This window comes from Leptonotus elevatus, chromosome 6, assembly GCF_054856555.1.
Source record: "Leptonotus elevatus isolate MCC_2025b chromosome 6, RoL_Lele_1.0, whole genome shotgun sequence".
NCBI classification, from domain to species: domain Eukaryota; kingdom Metazoa; phylum Chordata; class Actinopteri; order Syngnathiformes; family Syngnathidae; genus Leptonotus; species Leptonotus elevatus.
The window spans coordinates 27,682,426-27,703,599 of NC_141244.1; the positions used below are offsets into that span (position 1 = coordinate 27,682,426).

At 51.9% G+C, this 21,174-nt stretch overlaps 2 protein-coding genes across 3 annotated transcripts; both read right to left on the reverse strand.

Annotated features, from left to right (window-relative positions):
• Positions 1 to 13: 13 nt before the first annotated feature.
• Positions 14 to 12,609, reverse strand: pi4kb (phosphatidylinositol 4-kinase, catalytic, beta). 2 transcript variants are annotated; one of them, XM_086078451.1, is made up of 14 exons: positions 11,887 to 12,609; positions 11,543 to 11,754; positions 8,267 to 8,799; positions 7,236 to 7,580; positions 5,996 to 6,037; positions 4,565 to 4,792; positions 3,969 to 4,196; positions 3,785 to 3,891; positions 3,601 to 3,705; positions 2,562 to 2,685; positions 2,222 to 2,487; positions 1,373 to 1,505; positions 1,164 to 1,284; positions 14 to 1,099 (listed from the first exon to the last, which is right to left on the reverse strand). In XM_086078451.1, the coding sequence occupies exons 3-14, from the start codon at positions 8,762 to 8,764 to the stop codon at positions 918 to 920; spliced, it is 2,379 nt and encodes a 792-aa protein (XP_085934577.1). In that variant the 5' UTR covers positions 8,765 to 8,799; positions 11,543 to 11,754; positions 11,887 to 12,609; the 3' UTR covers positions 14 to 917. The 2 variants fall into 2 exon arrangements, with proteins under 2 accessions (XP_085934577.1, XP_085934578.1); XM_086078452.1 differs by lacking the exon at positions 5,996 to 6,037 and having other exon boundaries at positions 11,887 to 12,608.
• Positions 12,610 to 12,829: 220 nt separating this feature from the next.
• Positions 12,830 to 20,315, reverse strand: selenbp1 (selenium binding protein 1). The gene is made up of 12 exons (XM_086078453.1): positions 20,223 to 20,315; positions 19,003 to 19,056; positions 18,800 to 18,912; positions 17,792 to 17,977; positions 16,825 to 16,945; positions 16,577 to 16,759; positions 14,637 to 14,818; positions 14,402 to 14,480; positions 14,185 to 14,306; positions 14,015 to 14,107; positions 13,260 to 13,378; positions 12,830 to 13,177 (listed from the first exon to the last, which is right to left on the reverse strand). Exons 1-12 carry the CDS (start codon positions 20,224 to 20,226, stop codon positions 13,015 to 13,017), a joined length of 1,419 nt encoding a protein of 472 aa, XP_085934579.1. The 5' UTR covers positions 20,227 to 20,315; the 3' UTR covers positions 12,830 to 13,014.
• Positions 20,316 to 21,174: the final 859 nt, after the last annotated feature.

The following is a 21,174-nucleotide window of genomic DNA, read 5'->3' on the forward strand; positions in this document are numbered from 1 at the left end:
TTTATGAAACGAATGACTATGCATCATATCAGGTTTATTTGGTAGGTTTGCGTTAAAATCATCCCCCAAAAAGTCAAAAATGGCAAACCTTAAAAGGACACTTGACGTGTGGAGACATTTTCAGCAGTACAAAGTTCATATTTTTCCAAAATGTGATAAATGTAATATTTTTCATGTACAATTAGGATCTTTAAAACAATTTGCACTTGCTGTTGACGGAAGATGACATCACCTGAGCTGAGGAAGTCGTAACGACCAATCGTGGCTCACCTGTTTTCTGGGTTTGGTCGCGAAACGGACTTTTTTTTTCTTTTCTTCTTTTTAATTTGAGGCTTATCATATCAATTAGTAATTGCAGTTATGACGCGATACGGGAAGTGTGTATGTATATATTTTTATTTTATTTTATTTTTTTGTCATATTGACAAGCTTTGTTACAGAATTGTTTAGTTTTATTCTGTCAATAATAATAAAACCTTTTTTTTTAAGGTATTCATTTCACATGGAAAATAATGACGTGATCAAATGAATTATGGAGACAATATGAACTTTTTTGAAAATGTCTCAATGTCTCAAGTATCCCTTTAAGTTGGGCTTGAAAAATGTCAAAACGGAAGCCATCTTTTTTTTGTGTGCCAAAATGTCCTCCTTTCTGATCAGCTGCTTGTTTAACAAGCAAAAAGCATTTCAAGTGAAACTTTTATTTTGGCAAGTCATTTTGAATCATCACTTCGCTTCCTTTCACATTTCCAAAGTGGGCGTGGCCACGATGGACAGGTCCCGGCGTGGCCTCTCGCGCCCGGCGAAAGGAAGCCGACGGAGCGAAGCGGCTGGGGAAGGTGGCGGCGACTGGTCCCGATGCCAAAAGACAAGCAACCACCCGAGAAGGCGCCGGTCGCGATGATGCGGGAATGCGGTCACATGATGCCGTTGGTGAAGTACTGGAAGCCGTCGTAGAGTTTGGTGGTGAGCGAGCGCATGGAGCCGACCACCATCTGCTCCACCAGAACCTGCAGCTGCTCCTCCGTCAGGCTCATGTGGAAGCGCTCCTTCAGGCCGCGCATGGTGCTGGAGCCGTGGAAGCAGGGCAGCTGCGAGCCTGCGGCGCACGCGCACCGTCAGCGCGTGTCGGCGGCGGCGTGCGTGCGTGCGTGCGCGCTCACCTTGTTGCATGATGTCCACAATCTGCAGCACGGGTTCCATGTGCTTGCGGGCGGCGATCAGGCCCTGCAGCATCAGCATCTTGTAGTAGTTGAACATGTCGCCGTCGGGACCGCCCATCACCTGAGCGACCCACACACACGCATGCACGATCAGGGCGGGGGGGCAAGCGGGTCGGGGTTCCGCGGACGCCGACGGCACGACAAGAGACCTCGACAAACTCGGCGGTGAGTTTGAAGGCGGACGTCTCGAAGCCGAGGTTCTTGGGCGAGCTGGACAGGATGAAGCCAAAGTCGATGTGGACGATGTGGCCGCACGCGTCCAGCAGGATGTTGCCGTTGTGCCTGCAACAAATGCGCTTCAAACGCTCAGCTTGGACAAATCCCCAAAAGTTGCTCGGCGCCGGCGTACGACAGCAAGTTTGCTTCGTGGCGGACATTTTGGCTCCATTTCAAGTTGTGACCAAAAAGTGCACCAGCAGACAAACCCGTGCTTTTGGTTGACGATTATTATTGAGTTTTTCTGTTAACCGAGCGACTTTTCCGACGCTGTCAAAGTACCCTGAATGCACCATTTTGCTAGCTTAGCATTAGCAACAAGAAAATGGGGTCATTTGTGGCCTCTTTTGTGGGCATTTTAATGGCGACGATGTTGAATTTATGGTATGCGGGAATTTGTTGGATGTTGAAATTCATCCCTCCAGTGAAAGCAACGAGTTAAATGTCACTTTGAAATGTGAAATGCTGAATCTGCCACTGGACATGTATGGCGAACACGCGGCTACCAAATTGGGAATTGTGGCTAAGGCAGGAATCCTGGGAATGAATATTGGGAATAGTTTGAAATTGGATGAAAAAAGACCATCGGTGGGGAGGGGGGTCATTTTTCATTGATTTAGAAAAGCCACTATTCATTTCAATCATGCACAAATCCAATCGTAGGTCCGGTAAGGTGGTGCCGACAGCCTCCAACGCAGCGTTGCGGGAAACGCGGCCGGCACGCTAGCCGGTTAGCTTCGACTCAAGCAGCTCGGCGCGTTCTGCCGGACGGGACGACTGACCTGTCCTTGACCTGCAGCAGGTAGCAGATGAGGCTGTAGCCGGCGCAGCTCTGCACAAAGTTCCTCTGCGCCGACAGGAAGGCCTCGGTGGTGGTCGCGCCGTGTTCCTGCAGGAAGTAGTCCAGCAGCGACAGCTGGCTGTGCTTCTTCACCTGATGCAGCGACACGGCGTTCACCACCGGCTCGATCATGCCGCTGTCCGACGACAGCACCAGGATCTTGTAGGGCTTGATCCACAGCGGCACGCGCTCCGCCTCCCAGATGGACTGACGGAGGGAGGAGGGAGGGGCTTAGAGGGCCGCGGGCCGGCGCGGCGCGGCGCGAGCGGCCGGCCGCTTACCTTCAGCTGCCGCAGCACCTGGAAGGCCAGCAGCTCCTGACGAAGGTCATCGCCGCACTTGACGATGACGGACAGCAGACGCCAGGTGGGCAAGTGGCCGTAAGGGGAGCCCTCGCGGATCCTCCTGAACAACACGGCCCGGGTTACGGCACAAGTGCGGCGGCGGCGGCGGCGGACGCCTACCGACCTCGGACGCCTACCGACCTCAACTATTCAAACTCATCATTTCATCACAAATGTTTGGTCAACGAGCTCCCATGAAGGCCATTTTGCTTTCCTGACATTGGCCGCCAATTCCGTTCCAAATGGATTCTTGATGAATGACCTTGAAAGCGCGGCATGCGACGGCACCGCAATTTACGTTAAGTGAGCTTTGAAATCTTTCCAACTCGTTGCTGCTTGTTCCAGACTTTGAATGCAGGCCACGGAGGCCGATGGCGGATCAACGCCGATTTTGCACTTTCGATTCTCTCATTGTATTTGCATGTATGTCTTGTTCCGTTGCTTTTGTGGAGAAAACTTTTTTCATTCTTGCAACTTCCAAAATAACCGATTTCTTCTTCATTTTGAGCAATTGTCACCCAAATGGATGGAAAGCAAAAGAGTGAGGAGGAAGAGTGAAGATGGCGGAAGCCTATTTGGAATGCAAATGGCCGAGCCGCAATTTCCGGCCTCCAAGACGACCAACTTGTCTCCTTGCTGCTGTCCGAGCTTGCAAAATGTGAACTTGGATTGCAGGAAAGTCCCAGAAAGACGAGTGGTCTCCCGTGACAAACGTGGGCTCCGTTTGGATTCCTCCGGAATCGGTGTTGACCCGCGCATCAACTTCTGCTTGCCCATGGCGAATCGGCGCCGAGTGCGGGTCACCGATTTTCATTCCAAAGATGCTTCCGCCATCTTCACTCTCTCCTCCTCACTATTTTGCTTCGCATCCGTTCGGGTTACAATTGCTGAAAATGAAAAGGACATTTTGGAAATTGTGCCATTTGCATTTGTTTGTATTTCTTGGAAGGCGCCATGAAAATCGACCGATTCTCACCGGACTTTCTCCTCCCACGGCTCCTTGAGGGCCACCGCCGACGGGTCCTCGGGGTCCCTCTTGAACGTGGTGGGGGTCTGCGCCAGCTGCTCCGACAGACGCCGCCTGCACACGCGCATTCCAATGACGCCGTCATGGGCGCAAACGTCAAAGCGCCGCGTGGCGCCGGACGCCAAGGACCAACCTGATGTCGCCGGCGGCGATGAAGACGGGTTCTTTGCTCTCCAGACTGCAGACGCTGTCCACCGAGAACTGACTGATGTTGTCGCAGCTGGCGTGAACCTCTGGCAGCTGCCGGAAAAAGGCGGCATTCCCGTCAGGCGGCGCAGCGGGAAAGTTGGGCCGACGGCGCACGCGCGGACGCGCACCTCCACCTGCAGCTGGCCGATGTCGTCCACCGACCAGGCCTCGTCGTCGTTGTCGTAGTTGGGGACGGTGGAGAAGCTTCCGGCGCGCTGCTCGGCGCTCATGCCGCAGTCCGGCAGGTGTTCCACCGAGCGCGTGCTCCTGATGCGGTTCTCGGGGATTCGGGCCGGCACGCTGGACGTCTCAAAGTCGGCCACCTCCAGAACCTCCACGTAGATAAGGTAGGGCGCCTGCGGGGGGTCGGGGGGGACGGGCAGAGGCGGCGTGACGCAGCCGCTCGGCGAAATGCGCTCATTGCTTCACTTGGAGATGGCGCCAAAGCAACATGTTGACATTACACAATATGTTCCCTTTGTAGACAATAACAAATTTGCTGCGGTGCCTTGACATACCAGTTGAATTTGTTCCATGGCCGTGCTCACAACTCAAAACACTGGCACCTCAAATGATTTTTGTCAGTGGAATGAAGGAAAGTCGTTTGGAAAAGTGAGCACAGCCATGTTGGACAGTTTCACGCCGCATCCCATTCATTGCGGCGGTGCTCGCCTTGGCCACCGGGGGCAGTAATATGATACGTGCAAAGAGACCGCGAGCTCACCTTGTCCTTGGAGTTGAGCACGACGGCCTGCGTGTGCGGCACCCGCACCACGTGGTGCTCGAAGGCGGCGGTGGGCAGCCAGACGCGGGCGGGCAGCTTGTGGTTAAGCAGCGACAGCTCCGAGATCAGCCGCTGCGTCTTCTGCTCTTTGGTGGGCAGCGTGGCCAGACGCTTGCCGATGCCCATCAGGGACTTGATGAAGTCGCGCTGCGGCGCCAGGCGCACCGGCTGCCGGTGGGCGGGGCCACCACAACAACACAAGCCGGCAGCTGTTAGCTTTGGTGCAAATGAGCCGCACGTTGCAAGTCATTTGCACAACAAATCTCATCAAAACACATGCTGCAAACTCATTCGACCCGAGTTGAAAGAACAAAAGTCAAAATCAAATCAAAAGAAACGAAAAGGAAAAATGACAAATACAATCCTGACTGGCACTTGCACGACCAGCAGGAAAAAAAAAATCATAATCATGACTATTTTTGACCAATATTGACGAGGGCTGGGTTAAAAAAAATAAAAATAAAATTTAAATCAATATCCCTTTTCATAGCCCAATATCGATTCATAAAACCATGAATCGATACTTTTGTGATTAATGTAATTGCATTGGATTCAACTTTAAATGTAAATATTCATAAATAAATAAAATCATACTAATGCAAGAAGCTTCTATTTGCAGCGTTGATACTTCTGAGAATGTAAAATCGGTACTGCATGAAATCCTTAAGTGAATTGAAAATAAATGTGAATCGGGAATCGAATCGGGCCCTTCTGAATCGACTGGATGTTGGAAATCGGAATCAAAATCGGTACTGCATGAAATCCTTAAGTGAATTGAAAATAAATGTGAATCGGGAATCGAATCGGGCCCTTCTGAATCGACTGGATGTTGGAAATCGGAATCAAAATCGGTACTGCATGAAATCCTTAAGTGAATTGAAAATAAATGTGAATCGGGAATCGAATCGGGCCCTTCTGAATCGACTCGATGTTGGAAATCGGTACTGCATGAAATCCTTAAGTGAATAGAAAATCAACGTGCATCGAATCGCCCCTTCTGAAACGAATGCAACTGAATTTTGGAAATCGGAACCCAGCCCCGTTATTGACGTCACAATTAATAAACGAGTGATTTGTCCAGCGGTGGTGAGCGAGCGCAACATTCGCACATTTCTTTTTTGTTGGCCAAAGCAACGAGCTGCTTTGCCAGCCGACATGAACTTCAAAAGAAGTCGCCAGGAGAGCGAGACGGGCCGATGGTGCCGTGTGGCTTGGGCGGAGCCTAACTCGTTCCTTCACCGACTCACAAAAAAGCCGCGCACCAAAACCCCAGAAGAAGCAGAAGGAGGACAAGAAAGAGAGCAAGAAGAACCCGAAGCGAATGTTCAGCGGCTCCATTTCCCACAATGCAGCGCAAGTTACAAAACTTACGGCACGGCTGATCAAGTCCATCGCGTCCAGGCTGGAACTTTCCTGAGGGTCAGAGGTCAGAGATCAGAGGAGGCAAGCTCCGCCTCCTGCCTCACAACTTCCCGTTTCCTGATTGCGATGCGAAGGCGAGTCTTTGCTTACAATTTGCAGGACGGCACATGCGGCGACGTCGCCGTCGTATCATTGCAACACGCAATGTCAGTGTTGGGGGGGGGGGGCGGGAGGGGGGGGGGGTATGTTTGCTTCCGTATTGGACTCGAGACAAGACGCAAGTGCGGGATGGAAACGGGACGTGACGCATGAGGATTTGAGTTTGCGTCAAAGTGAGGAAACGCCACTTCCGTCTTTTCCGCATGCCAAGGTTGCACAAACGAGCCCAAAAAGGACCAATGGCGGAACAACAATTAGAGGACGGGCCATCGTCGCCAGAGCCGTCGTGGGAGAAAATGCAAAGGGACATTCATTAAGGGAAGGGGGCCGGCCACGTTGCGCAAAATGTCATCAGCCCAAATGAAATTTTGTTTTGGGTTAGGGTTAGGGAAAGTTGAAAAGTTGCAAGTCGCGACATCGTCAAACAAGCCAGAAAGGGCTGTGCTAGCTGCTATGCTAACCGGCTAATGTTATGCGATCCACGACACTTCTCACAAACGTCCGGTTGGAACGGCGTCAAAGTGGAGCGTGTCCAACTTTGACCGGCAAAATAGCAGGCAACTTAATTGACGAGTATCTGGAGAGAGAAACGAAAGCGACACGCTGAGCAAACAGGAAGTGATGAGATTGTTCCGGCGTTCCGGCGTCAGGACGTCAGCCGGGAGGATTAAACGTCAATATTGATAAGAGAGTCAGAAAATGGATGGACGAATAATTTAACATCACTTCATGTCATCGCAGTCTGGAGTTTTGATTCGGACTTTGGAAATCTACACAATAAATATTCCAAAAATGACATTGCATATTAGAACTGGTCATTTTTTAAATTCACTTCTTTCTTTTATCCCGATGAATACAATTTGTCACGGTGCCTCTTTTGTTTGCATTTGACGCATTTCTCATTCCATGCGTATCCGTTGAATGTCGCTTAAACATAAAAAGAAATTTCATTTAAACAGTCAGTGTGTTGTAGAATTGTTGTTAAAGAATAACTGAAAATATATTGAAGCACACCGTTATGGTGATACGGTGATGGTGATGGTGATACGCTACGGCGCTACGCCGCTCACGGCGCTCATGGCGCGGTTACCTCGTCGTGGCTGCTCTCCACTTTGGGGTTGCTGGCCGTCCTCTTCAGGTTGCTGCTCAGGCTGACGGCCACGGCGGCGTCCGACTTGGAGCGCTGGTGCGTGCGTTTGTTGGGCGACAGGCCGTGCTCGGCGGGGGGCGCGCCGGCGGCGCAGAAGGCCGTCAGCGTCAGGGGGTCCCGGCGGGCCCGGCCGCCGGCCGGCTTCAGCTGGTCCGACAGGATGAGCTTGCGCAGCTTGGCGCCTCGCGAGTGGCGCTGCGTGGAGATGTGCATGTCGGACGAGTACGCCGCCAGCAGCCAAGCGCACTGCAGGCTGAACGAGATGCTCTGCCGGCAGCGATGCACCTGAGGGACACGTGCCGGCAAAACGTCACCGCGCCGGCAAAATTGAAGACTTCCTTTGCTCGCATGAAATCACTTTTCCTCTTTCGGACATTAGCGCGGCGATGCTACCGACAAACGCCACCCAAATGCTCTTTCCATGAGAGCAGTGGTACCCGAGTCCGGTCCTCCGGGGTCCCGAGCCGGCCTGTTTTCGTTATCAGGCTTCTGCAAAGCTTGCTGATGAGCTGATCATTAGATTCAGCTGCATTGAAGGAGGGAGACATGGAAAAACTGGCAGGACGGGACCGGACTTGGGCGCCACTGCTGCGTTAGATGCTAGCATGAAGCTAAGCTTTATTAAGCCACTTGTTCTTTCTATTTGCTCAATGCCAGAAGAATGACAAATGGAGGCCCCCCCTCCCTCCCCCCTCCGTGACTGTCGGCTAAGTCACAAGTTGACATACTACGCATTTCATGAGGACAGCCGGCAAATAGCAGGAATGGGCGTGGCCTCACGGGCAGCGTTAGCCGCTGTGAGTTGTGGCCGACTTCAGACACCGTTTGGCGTTTTTGTTGAAAACATCCCGCGTGGCGTTGCACCTTCTTATCTTGGCGACTCGATGCTCCCGTGGCAACACTCCCACCTGTGGGCAGGTTCGCCAGCGTGCGACCGTGTGTGTGTGTTTGCGTGTGCTGCGCGCACCCACCACGTAAGGTTTGATGGCGTCGCCGACGTGCTCGTCCATGTGCACGTACATGTTGAGGAGCTGCGGCAGGAAGAAGTCGACGTCGTCGTGCGGGAAGCTGAAGAGCCGGTTGCCGATGTAGGCCTGCACGCCGGGCTCTTTGGAGTTGTGCAGGTAGGAGACGGCCATGGACACGTCAAAGAGTTTGGACTCAAACAGGCGCAGGAGCCACGACTGCTTGGACGGGTTGGGACGCTGGCGGCGCCGGCCGGCCCTGGGCGAGCCGTCCTCGTCCCGCTCGCCGTCCGCCGGCCCGTCCCCGTCGCGGTCCGCGTGTCTCAGCTTGAGCTTGTGCAGGACTTCCCGGCACGCCCTCTCCGCCGCCGCCGCGTCGATCAGCGGCCCCGCCCCCTCGCCCGCCCCCTCGGTGATGATGCCCAGCGGAGGCGTGCCGGCGGGGCTCTGGCGCGGGGAGGGGCCGTCCTGTTCCGAGGAGAGCTCCGCCTTATTTTCCTCCATTGGGAGCGGCGGGAGGGAGGCTCCGCCCACCTCCGCTACAGCACAAACACAAGAAGACAGGCCACGTTGAAAAGAGTGAAATTGCACATGGTGCCAGCAGGGCGGCGCCAACGCGACAAACGGCGTCCTTCCTGCTTGTGTCGTTGGTAGACGCCAGCTGCTTTGCAACTTTCTTGCTTTTTCACCTGCAGTCGGCTGGCGCCATTTTGTGTTTCCGTCTCACGATAACGCGAGCACAGCCCGCCAACTGCTCGGAGCAAGATTGTTGCTCTTTTTTTTCTTTGGATTTTGCCATTTACGAAGTTTGGAATGTTAAAGAAGAGAGAAAGCCCCGTATGAGAAAAGTGCGTGCTGAGGGTTTTTACGGCCTTAAAACATATCAAATAAACGATCGAGCTGAGTACTTTGCGGATCGCACCTATTGCGGCTATTTTTTGGAACGCAACCCCAGCGACGAACGAGGGAAGACCGCATTGACGCGACGGCACGTTCGTCTGTTTTGGCATAAAAGCACGAGACCAGGATAATCATTCAAACCATGAACCTGTAATGAAATCATTTCAAGAGGGGAAGTAATGATGATGTGCTTGCACAAGTGTGCACCCCCCTCTTCGAACTGAGGATGTTCAGAATCATCAACCAATCACATTTAAACATCTGCCACCAGCGTCCACCGCTTTTTTATCCCAAATGAAGTTCACGTGGCTCAGCATCCTTTTCTTGTTTTGCTCTTTCACAGGGTGCGAAGGTTTTGTGCCGACATCTGCTGCCATTTGGGATTATTCATCAGTCGCCCCACTGAGGTCGCAGCAGGAAGAAAAAGGGCTTCCCTGAGCAGCAGACCAAACCGAGCCGATACGCCGGCAAATAATCCGATTGCGCTCCAATTCAAAGGCATTTTTCTCCACCAGTTTTCAAAAATCACTTTTCAAGTCCACTTTTCCAGAACCCGTCATCCGATGTTCAAATGCTCCATGTGTTGCGTCGTGCTCGGATTGATGCGCCACTCACTCAGAAATGCGAGTCGCTGTCCGGTTTGGCAAAACGTGTCACCTTCAAGGCTGCAAATGAGCGCATTTGGCGCCTCATGCAAAGGAAGTGGAACGCAAACATGCAAAGGAGCGTTCGTGCGGCACAAGGTGCGACGTCACCTCCCGCACAAACTATTTGAGCCTCATCTCATTTCTCTATTTGAAAATTCCGTGGTCAGGGATGTGCAAGTCGCAGGCTGCATTTGGCTCACAGCGCCACTTAGAGGCCCTTTGAAGAATTACCAATTTAAAAAATATATATATATATGGTTTGTTTCTTGGGTGGGGAAAATGATCAACATATTTCCTCAACTTTATAGTGAAGTGGAGCCAAACATACTCGTGGTTACCCTAAACCTACTGATGAAAGATGGCGTCTGCCTGCATCGATTCAGCTGCCGATCACCGTCCTGTTTACACGCTCGCACCTCCCACGAGAAACCCAATCGAGGAGCGAGGCGGCAGGACTGAGGGAGAAACGTTCGGGAGGCCAATGAGGCGTCATTCCGCAATAACGCCATTTGGCGGCTGGGTCGTTACGCGCATCAGCGCAAATTAAAGTCCACTTGATGCTTCAAGCGGGATTCCCAATGCCGCCGTTACTCTGCACATGTTTTCAGATGCAACGACGATTGTGATTGGTTCATCCCAAGTACGTCAAAAACCCAGCTGGCAGCACGTTTCTGGAGCGACACTTGCGTATATCGAGCTTTGAATCATACATGTTGCTTACGTATCGCATTGAATGCAAAATCCGTGTGAACCAACAGCGCATTTTGATATTCGTTATGCGCCCAAATGCATTTGACAAAATGACAGCCTGGCCAACACTGAAATAGGCTGCTAACAATTCCGGGTCACAAGTCAAAGTGGTGCTGAAATGACCCTTTCCGTTCATTGAAAAGCTTTGGACTTTGGATCTCGGTCATTTCATTTGTTGAAGATTATTTTTGATTTCAAAATGCGCTGAAACAATCTTTCTGCTTTGTATGCTCGTCACAAGCAAAAGCAATACAAGCCGCCGTATTTATGATACATTTGCATTGGAGAATTATTAGAAATGCCGGAGGTTCGGAAAGGTCCATTGGGCCATTTTGGTCCCAAATTGAACAGACTGTCCGTCACAGGGGTCCAATTTGTATCGTTTCATAAATCCCTGAGATTAACGGGAAGAAGAAGAAGAACTGAAACGAAATCACTGATTAGCAAAGCGCTCCTTAACAAACAAAAAAAGTTACTACGGCCTTCGCAAGTTGCCAATTCTCGTGATGGGAGAATAATGAAAGCTCGCGAAGGCGATTACTCAATCGTTGGGTTTTTAGTGGACATTTTACGGAACTGTCTCGGTCCACAAGTTGCAGCCTATGACCAACGATTCGGCCCTCTTCTTTTTGATCGCCAAAACAGAACGAAAACTGCCATTTGAATTGGACAGGTGACCAATATTGACATTAGCATCCCCTGGACCCGAACACAAGCATCAACATATTTGTGGGCTAGCGGCTAACATTAGCACAAGCCGGACTAGCATCTATCAGATTAGCACAAGTGAGCGCTAGCCGTCCGCTGGTACGGTTTGGTTAGCCGGGCGGCTCCAAGGCTGTCTGATCTCAGTCGGAGGCTTTTGGTTAGCATTAGCCAACTGTTGCTACGTATGATGAGCAAATACCCGAGCTAGCTCGGGAGCAGAACGCTAAGCTAACGTTGCTTGCGCCGCGCGACGTGTTTACGGGCGGCTCGCTCGTACCTTGTTGAACTTTGGCGGCACTCAATGTTGTCGTCAAGTCAACTTTGTCGCCCCATTGATGCTGTGTACTATCCGCAGGCGCAGAGGACGTTGGCCGTTGGCCGCCAGGGGGAGACACGCAGCTTTATGTGTCCGCCTCACCGCTCGCCGCCATATTGGGCCGGTCAACATTCCGGTGACGCGCTTGTGTCGAAGGAAGTCGTCTGTGGCATCTTCTCAAACATTTGACACAAAAGAAGCACCTCAAATGTATGTTTAGTTGTCCCAGTAGCAACATCACAGCTCACTTGGAAATACAGAAGCGCAGTGTGCCTCAATGTTGATCAAAATCCAGGCTAATTTACCTTTCTTGTACGTGACGTCACAGCCCTCATAGGAACACCCCCTCCCGGACGGCGGACGGCAAAAGAACCACTTGCCTCGTAGAAATCCATTGAATCACTTACAGCAGGGATAGCGAGATCCGGTCCTCGGGGGCCGCGGTCCTGCAGGTTTTGGATATTTCCCTTCCTCTGATTTGCCGATTCGTGATCAGCTCATCAGCAAGCGCCGCAGAAGCCGATGTCTGAAGTCGGCCACAACTCACATTTGGTGTTGCTGCGTGGACTTTTCCACTCTGGAGTTCAATCTTTCGGAGTCTTAATCATGAAATGACCGCAGAGCTTGATAGTCATTTGTTCCATGCGAGTCCACAGAACATCGTTTCAATATAGAACGGACTGTCAAAATAAGTCCGTGAGCATTGCCGGCTATTTTGTATTTTGCCGAGTAATCTCGTCCCAGAGACCGCCAGCGACACGCTTTTGAATCAGGAGGACGGACGGCATTGACGACATCACGATGGAGGTCGTGCGCCGTCAAATCCGGCAACGTCGGCGATTTGATTAACTCGGTCAAAACGGCGGGCGACAGAAGGCTGTTTTCAAATGAGCGATCTCCAACTGCCGTAAATACGGCGCTCTGCGAGTCAACGCGCCACGCGGACGGACAGGCGGACTTTGGTGGAAGTCGTCGACGTCATGGCCAATAATCGCCTTTAATGAGTCAAATAACGGTCGCCAAGTCGCTCGGATCGTCCGTCATCGGGCGGTCACGCGATCATGTGACGTCGGTGCAAAAAGTCTCGACGGGTTGCACTTTGGATTTCCAAACCCAAATCAAGAAGATTCCATTCGACCGCAAGAGTTTTCAAGCTGGGGCGCATCAATGCTGAACGTGACCCCAAACGGGGCAACAATCTAACGGCTGCGCTTGGCGTCGGTCGGCAAACAGAACCCTCGACAGGCGGGGGGGGGGGGACACCTTTATTGCAAAAGCGCCGTCGACGCCCCATCGGCGCTTCAGCGTTAGCGAGATCACAACAAGTGTTCGGAAAATACATTTGCAATATCGAGTCGCGCAGATGAAAAGCGTCGGATCGGAACGGCAGGCGAGGGTCCGACCGACGCGCGCCCGAAGAACGTTTTGGAGGGTCACAGCCAGATGTCGGACGTGCAGTCTCCTCCGGGGTACCTCAGCTCGTGAGCTAGCGCCGGACCGCCGGGCTCCTTGCCGAAGTCCACCAGGAAGTTCTCGTTGAGACTCAGACCCCCCTTGGAAGAGTCCACGTCGATCTGCATCATGACGGACCCCTCCCTGCAAACCGCATTAGCAACATGAGCGTCGTCGCGGCCCAAAGTCCTCAAAATCTCGACAAGGCGAGCGGAACCACACTGACCGGACCATTTCAGGGTAGAACTGTTTGTCCCAGCCGCTGTAGAGTGACGTCGTCACGTACAGTCTTCGGCCGTCCAAACTCAGCTGCAGCATCTGAGGACCACCGTGGACACGCTTGCCCTACGCGCACACGCGCACACGCACGCACACGCACACGCACACACCTCAAGCACACGTCACTAACAAACTGGATCAACCAGTAAGCAGGTCGGCAGTCAGAGTTGCTGTCGATACGAAAGACCGGACCGACAAGTGACTTGCCGGATGGACACATTTGCAGGTTGGTGGACAAAAACAATCTTTGCTGCAAACAAATCCAAATGAATCAGACGGAAACAAAGACAGTTAAACAATCAATTCATAAGATAAAGACCGTAAAAGACCAAAAAGAATGTTGAGTCTCATACGGAGTCAAAACATCCAAATGCATTTGAAGGCGAGTTTTAAGGATAAACGTGGCGGCGAGTGGGTTTCTAAGTCTGTCGATAAAGGGGAGGCGTGACCCGAGCCGGCGAGCAAAGAAGAAGAAGCTGGGTTCGACAACAGCAGCGAGACCTGCCAATGCGCCGCCGTGACGGGAAGCGCTACGCTTTCTGAAGACGGAACCCGGAGGCGGCAAATACAGGAGGGGCCCCAAAATGGAACAACGTACGAAGGTGAGGCAGAGCGAGACTCGAACCAACCAAAACGACAAAACGAGCAGTTGCCAGTCATGCAGATGTGGTGTCCGAGATACCTGAATAAAACCCGACATACCTGAATAAAACGGGGCCGAGGTTGCGGCTGCTTTTCCGGGTCCTCCAGGACTCGGACCGGTCCGTCGCTGGTGATGCTGCCTCCCAAAAACACCTGCAGGCAGACAGACGGGAAGTCACAGCGTCCCTCTCAAAGCCCGCCGGACGACATTCCGTCACGTGACCTCCGACCTGTCCAACCAGCCTCGGGTTCCTGGTGTCGCTGATGTCGTACTGTCTGATGTCGCCGTGCAGCCAGTTGCTGAAGTAAAGGAAGCGGTCATCCAAGGAGATCAGGATGTCCGTGATCAGGCCTACAGACGGACGGACGGACAGGGTCGGGGTCAGGGTCAGGGTCAGGGTCAGGGTCAGGGTCAGGCAGCTCGCTTGGGCCGGGGATGATGCAGACCTGGCATGACAGGCAGCATCCATCCTTCAACTTTCTTACTGGGAACGCCGATGACCTTCTCTGCGGCCCACTTTCCCGTCTGAAGGACAACACAGAACGTTGCAGGCGTGCCAAGTGGGACAAACATTTGCGGGGGGGAAAAAGGCGGCAACGTGAAAACCAGAAGGGCGCAGCTGCTCCCGGTGCCGTTCCATGGAACGCATGTGGGACCTTGGCGGTCCGAAGGTTCGCTCACCGCTGCTTTGTAGAAGCGGAACACGCTCCCCTTGAGAGCGCAGCCCACAAAACCTTCGCTGGCGTTCGGGTCATGGAGAAAGCGGACCTCAAGCGGAATGGCGCCCTCTTCTCCCAGGTTCAGGGTCTGTACTCGCTTGCGGGTGCTCCAGTCCCACACGTGAAGGGAAGTACCATATTGACCTGGAACAACAAGGGACTGCCGTGGGTTCTTACGTACGGCCAACATTCAAACGCTGACCCCGACCCGAACCCCGACCCGCCGAGTCCCAATTTGGGATTTCGAGCTTCTGAAGCTCGATCTCGGACGTCCTGACTGTCCGAGACTTCTGGCACTCTGTAAAGTTCTGATTTGAGTCCGCAAACTCAGGTCTATGACTTGAGCCCAGGTTTCGACGCGAACACGGTGAAGCTGCGTTTGGCTGCTGTGCTGCACGCAAATGGAACAAGTTGCCACTGGAAGCGTAAACGCTTTGAAATCCAGATGAAAAACTCTTCGGCAACTTTCACTCTTGTGGTCTTTATTGAACTTGATTTCTTTCCTTTTGCCTTGAAATGTCTTGACGTGTTTTGGTCGCAAAAGCGCGTCAACGCCGCCGATACGCGTTCTCGGCGTCATTTCAACTAAGAAGCTCTTTTTCTTGTTATTCTGCGTGCAAATGATTTTCCACGTTGTGCCTTTGCCGTTGCCTTGCCTGACTCGAACCCGATCGTCAAACCATGAGCTCCCGCTAGGACTCTTGCATAAGCGGCGAGCTGAAGGCCAACTCAAAACTAGAAAAATGTCCGCGGAAATTTTGAATGGGCCTGCTGACTCGCGTTGAAACACGCAATAAAAATAAAATTTAAACCATTGAAATCGCTCAAGAAATGTGGAAGTTATAATCAACTAAAAGTGTTACTGCCCCTTTAAGAAACATGCACATTCACGCACCAACAGACGTCACGCAGCGACATTCCATTGATTTTGTATAGGATTACGCTCACCTCAAACAAAAGCCTCTCGCGACTTAACGGTTGAAGATTCCAGAAATGGCTCGTTAGAACGGCAAGGGTTTGGGGAACGCGAGCATGTTCTCAGTTTTTTAATCGGATGAAAAATGACCAAATGAGAGCAGGTTGAAAACTTATGATTGATCGAAAATGAAGAGTGAAAAACGGCGAAAATAACATTGAAAAGAGAACGAAATAGTCCGACTTCTCCTCGCTTAAAGTGAAAATAAAGGTACTAAATGACACCTTAGCCAAATAAAACTTAGTTTGTCAGAAAGCAGAGGCTTGTGGCTACAAAATGTGCGCATTTGATGTCTAGTGAGCAAAGATTGTGGCCATGGTGACGAGTTGAAGTGAAACTTGAAATCCATTTTTTCCCTGTCCACACTCTGTTTCTTGATTGGTCCGCTCAAGCTCATGCAATACAAATCAATGGGACAAAGGCTATTTCACTCACTGTCTTTGAACCCGCACAGGGGGGACAGCTTTCATTCCTTAAAATTGTTTTTGACACTGAGCTAAAGATGACAAAAATTCCAACAAAATGAGCTAATCTTCACATCGGTCGGCTAACGTATGCGCGCGCAGCGTGTCTTGGAAAAAGGTGCTTGATTGGAGTTGATCTCTTTCGGTTTCCCATTCATTCCTATGGGACTTTATTTGGGAGTTTTTTGGGAATAGCGTCGCCACGGTAACTGGGAATTCTTATAAAAATAATAGCGCAGCGAGTCAGATCAAGCCGCATCGTTTGATACCTCATTTGTGCCGGTGCGATCTACGGTACGGGCCGCATTTTTGCGGAAAATAATAAACCCTTTTTCCCTTTTTCTAGGATAGTAATATGGAAGAAGCAGGCCCAAAACAAGCTTTTGAAAAACCCTGAGAGTCGGGGCCATTTGTGGGCGTGACCAAACAAAGACAAGAGTCTTGTTGCCTCGTTGTTCTCACCTTCAGCGACATCAGCAGGATTAAAGCCACCGGCGAGGGCTTTGGGGGCCCCCCACTCGCTGCTGATCATCACGTTGTGGCGAGGCTGGTACCAAAAGTCGTAGCCGAACGGGGCCGCCTCGCCGGGCTGCTCCCAGTTGCCGATCACGTCAAACGTCTCGCCGTCCAGGAGCACGAAGCCACCTGGAAGGGCGACAGCGGAGGCGGGTCCCGAAACTTGCACTTGTCCACTTTGCCGCCGGTCTAACCTTTGCCGCCCCCGGACGGGTCCCCCATGCAACTGATCAGGATCTGCCCGCTTCCCAGGCAGTGGCTGGTGTGCGGGTTGGCCAGGCCGCACTTCCAGTACAGATCCACCGGCTCCACCGTCTGCCAACACAAGCAGGGCCACGTTACTTCCGCGGGACCGGACTCGAGCCATCAGCAAGACGTCGCACTCGGGACGCGAAGATTTCTCAAATGCGATTGTGCTTTGCGACATCCAAAGTCAATTGATGACACGCACGTCGGCAACGGTTGGAAGATTGGCCGCTCTGTCGACGAGTCAAACCTTCTCTCGCCACCAGACCGGCAACGCCGGCGTCAGGTCCTGCCGGACTTTGGGCTAGAAAAGACTCAAGTGCGGCGGTGCGGAACCAAGCGCCCATCGACAGCGTCCGACTGTCATTTGATGAGCCGGGTTAGGGTTGGACATTGCGATCGACGCCGATGATCGAAGTTCAATCGGAATACGAGACGTCCTCCGAAATTGGCCAATCGGACGCCATTTATGGGACTTGACTGGCCCGAAATCAAATCACTCCGAACTCTCTTCAAACTTCGCACGTGTGACTTCGTCGCATCTTTGCTAGTCAAGGACGAAAACCAGAGACCAGGACCACAGCGGGTCCTCAGTGGCGGTAAGCGATGACTTTGGCGCCATCCGGTGGCAACGGCCAACAGATGTTTGTCTATTAGCGCTATGGTTCGGTTCCTGGATTCATTTGCCACCTTTGAAATGTGAACCCGGCTGACGGCGCTTGCTTGCTCAAAGACTCGTTTTTCAGTTGAACCTGATTTCAAACGGCCGTTGCACTTTTTCATGACCTCGTTTATGCTAACAAAGTCCATCAGATGAGGACGCCGCAGTTTAGCCATAAGAAACTTTTCAAACCTAACGTGCGGCCGACGGAGCGGCTCACTTTATTCTAGCAGACGTTTGCGCGGCCGGCGAACCTTGTGGAGTCTGGGTTTCCTGGGTTCGGTGCCGACGTCGACCACGTAGATCCGGGAGGAGATGAGGGCGGGCAGGATGAGTCGGTCGCGCTTCTTGGAGGCGTCGCCGAAGCAGCTGCTGCACGCGTTCCAGCCGCTGTGGTGGAGCTCGTCGTTCACGTTGGGCATGGGAAGGCGGTGGACCACCTGCCAACACCAGAAACAAGACGGGCCTTCTGGACCGGCGCTACACAGCAGCAGCGGGCTTGCAACCCTTTTCAAGTGGCCAACATTGAAGCTCGGCTCTTGAACGGGAACGTGAACCCAGTTGGGGGCTTTGCAGACGAAAAGAAGCCTGAAGAGTTTTGCAACAAGGAAGAAGCGAGGAGCTTTTTTTGTCTGCAAGTTACACGCGCTTGACATTTTCAAACAGACTTTGCCGGCATTCCTGGAAGAGGCCGGCGGGTGCCTCATCCTCGTCCAAAATCCGCTTCTTCTTCTTCAAACGTCAGAAGATTTGAAACTGGATGAGAATTCTACTTACAAATAAATCTACTCGTATCAAACACGAGGCCCTGGGGCCAGATTTGGCCCCCCACATCATTTGATGTGGTCCCTGAAAACCAATCAGGTGTGTCAACTTACATGATTCTTGCTCACCAAATTTCAGTGTCACGTGAAATAAATAACGTTAAGGTCTTCTTTTTTTCTCTTCCAAAACCAGAAGTGATTTCCATCTGTTTGTCGTGTAAAATAAATATCATGATGCGATTCAACAATTGTGTGCTTTGACAGTCACATTGGGATTGCGTAACAAGTCCATTGACTTTTGGTTTGACGGGACAAAACAACATTTACAGGCCGCTTCAATTTGACACCATGAACCAGTTGCGAGGTTCAAATTCTCCCAAAATGTCTGAGGAAGTTCCCATGGAAATGGTCTGGAAACTTTTGTGGCCCTTTGCAACTCGGGTTGAAAGCTGACAAAAGAAGATGGAGGGATGAGGATGACGATGATGGCGGCATCACCTGGCTGTAGGATGAAGATTGCGGGTCCACGTCCACGGTGGCCAGGTAGTCGGCCTGGCGGACGGCCGTGTTGCGGTAGATGCACGGAAGGTAAACGATCTTCTCGCGGTCGCCTTCCAACACACGCACGCGCGCACACGCACGCAGTCACATACACGCACATGCCGGGTGACGTGCACACGCGTGCGCACGCCAACACTCACCCTTCATGGCCTGGAGAGGGTTGGCGTAGCCCGGTCCGCATCCTGAGCAAGCAGCTGCACACAAACAAGGGCCAAAGGTCACAAGATGGGAAGTAGCAGCGTGACACGGCGGCAGAGGCGGAGCCGTGAGATTTTAGTCACCCTTCGCCCCCCCCATCATCACATGGCGGCCCTTCTGGGCCTCGTCATTCCCACGGGTGATTTCATTCTCCTGCTCGTCTGGCAAACGGGCAGAATCCAGAAGGACCGGATCAGCCCGCTTGCCAGTCCTTTCAAGCGTCAGACGAGCGACTGATAAATGTTACACAAGAGGCGGCTAAACATTAGCAGGAAGTTGATGTTGCAAGCCAAGTCCAGTTGAGCTGGGCCAGCCGTTGTTGGACTTTTGGAGCAAAACGCTGCAACTAGTGCGACAACGCAAATCTTTTTCTTTTCAAAGTCACCAGAAGGTCACACGAGCAAGTCCACTTCCAAAACGTCGCCATGTTGAATGCGTGTCAGCCCGGGACTTACAACACGCTTGCAACAACAACAACAACAACAACAACAACAAGCTTTTGCACACACAAAATGACCGGCAGGCCAAAGAAGGTCGTCAACATGAAGACCAACGAGTTGCCTCCTTTTTGGACAATGCACAAATTGCATCTGCAAGTTGAGCAAATTGTTGCTTGCTCTGCATCAGCATTTGCACAGCTCTCTAGTGTGTGTGTGTGTATGGGGGGGGGGGGGGGGGGTCAAAGATCACCTGTAAAAAGTGCAGCAAGCAGACTGATGGAAAAACAGGAAGTGACCTGCCAAGCGCAGTGAAAAGTAACAGCAGGTGATTGTGGCGTGTTTGTGTGAAAGTCCACTTATGTAAGATCCCGCGCACGCACGCACGCACACAATCTTCGACGGGGGAGATTTCACCACAGATCCAAAACTCCTATTTAGAAATTAATTCATGGATAATTCTTGTCGGGCCATATTTTTCTCCTTTTTACAGCAAAACGCTTTTGGATTCTAGAAAACGAGTCTTGAATGAGGCCGACGCGGTCTGCGGTCTGCGTGGGTCTCATCACAAGTGGCAACTTTTCCCAGGTGAAAAGTCGGCTCATTTGTCGGTCGAAAGCAAACGCATACAAACACACGCGCACGCGCACGCACACCCAAAGAAGCGCGCACCGGCAAGTTTTTGCGGTGGAGTGCCTCGTGGTGCGGTGTTGCGGTCCACTCACCCATGTTGTGCACGTTGCGGTGTCCTCACATGCACGGCGCTTCAGCACTTTTGTGACCCTGCCCCACCAATGAGAGGCCGGGGGGCGGGCACAGGAGGCGGAGTGTCCAGTCAGAAGACAAACTCTGCTTGAGGTCACTTAAAGCCAGCGAGCCGGCGCTAAAACAACCCCCCTCCCTCATTGGAGGCACCTTCTTCTTCTTCTTCTTCTTCTTGTCAATTTGTGGCTGTCGACAGGCAAAAGCATCAAATGCTCTTCCACCCCATGACGCAAGGCGCATTCTTCACTTTTGGTCAAAAGTGGCAGGAATTTGAACAAAAGCTTCTTTTCTTCTGCAAGTCTTTGTGGAAAAAGTGCCTGTGAGCGAGACTTTCTTTCTTTCTTTTTTCTTGTAAAAAAATAGCGACCACCCCTCCCCTAAACTGCCTACGAGCTGTAAATGTATACATTTTATACAGTAGTCTGCTCACGAGATGGGAGGAGCAAGATGGCTGCCCTGTGACTTCAACGGCTTGCACGGGCGTGTTTGGGCTATCGGTTATCCAGTCATCTATTCAGATCAGCGGCCAAGCGGAGCGTTGCTTAGCGCCGCCCCCCGTCGTCATGGCAACCGGAAGCAGGCTCGCCTTGTGGATGAATTAAAGTTGCATCGGCGAGACATGAAAAACGTGTGCTACTTTGTGGCGCTTTTCGGTTGGAACGTAAAAATAGGATTGACAGCTGACAACTTGCAGCATTCCCCACAAGTCCTTCACAATAAAAGCCAGAGCAATAGTTTATTATAAAAAGACTTTTATAGTGAAAAACAGCAAATGACATGAGCATCTTTCAGGTGTCATTGGCCCCGCCCACCATAAGTATGTGACGTGCGATGACAAAGTCTGTTGATTGGCAGGAAGCCACACAGAACCCACATTCAAGGATGACATCGTGTTGCTACATGCTAGTATTA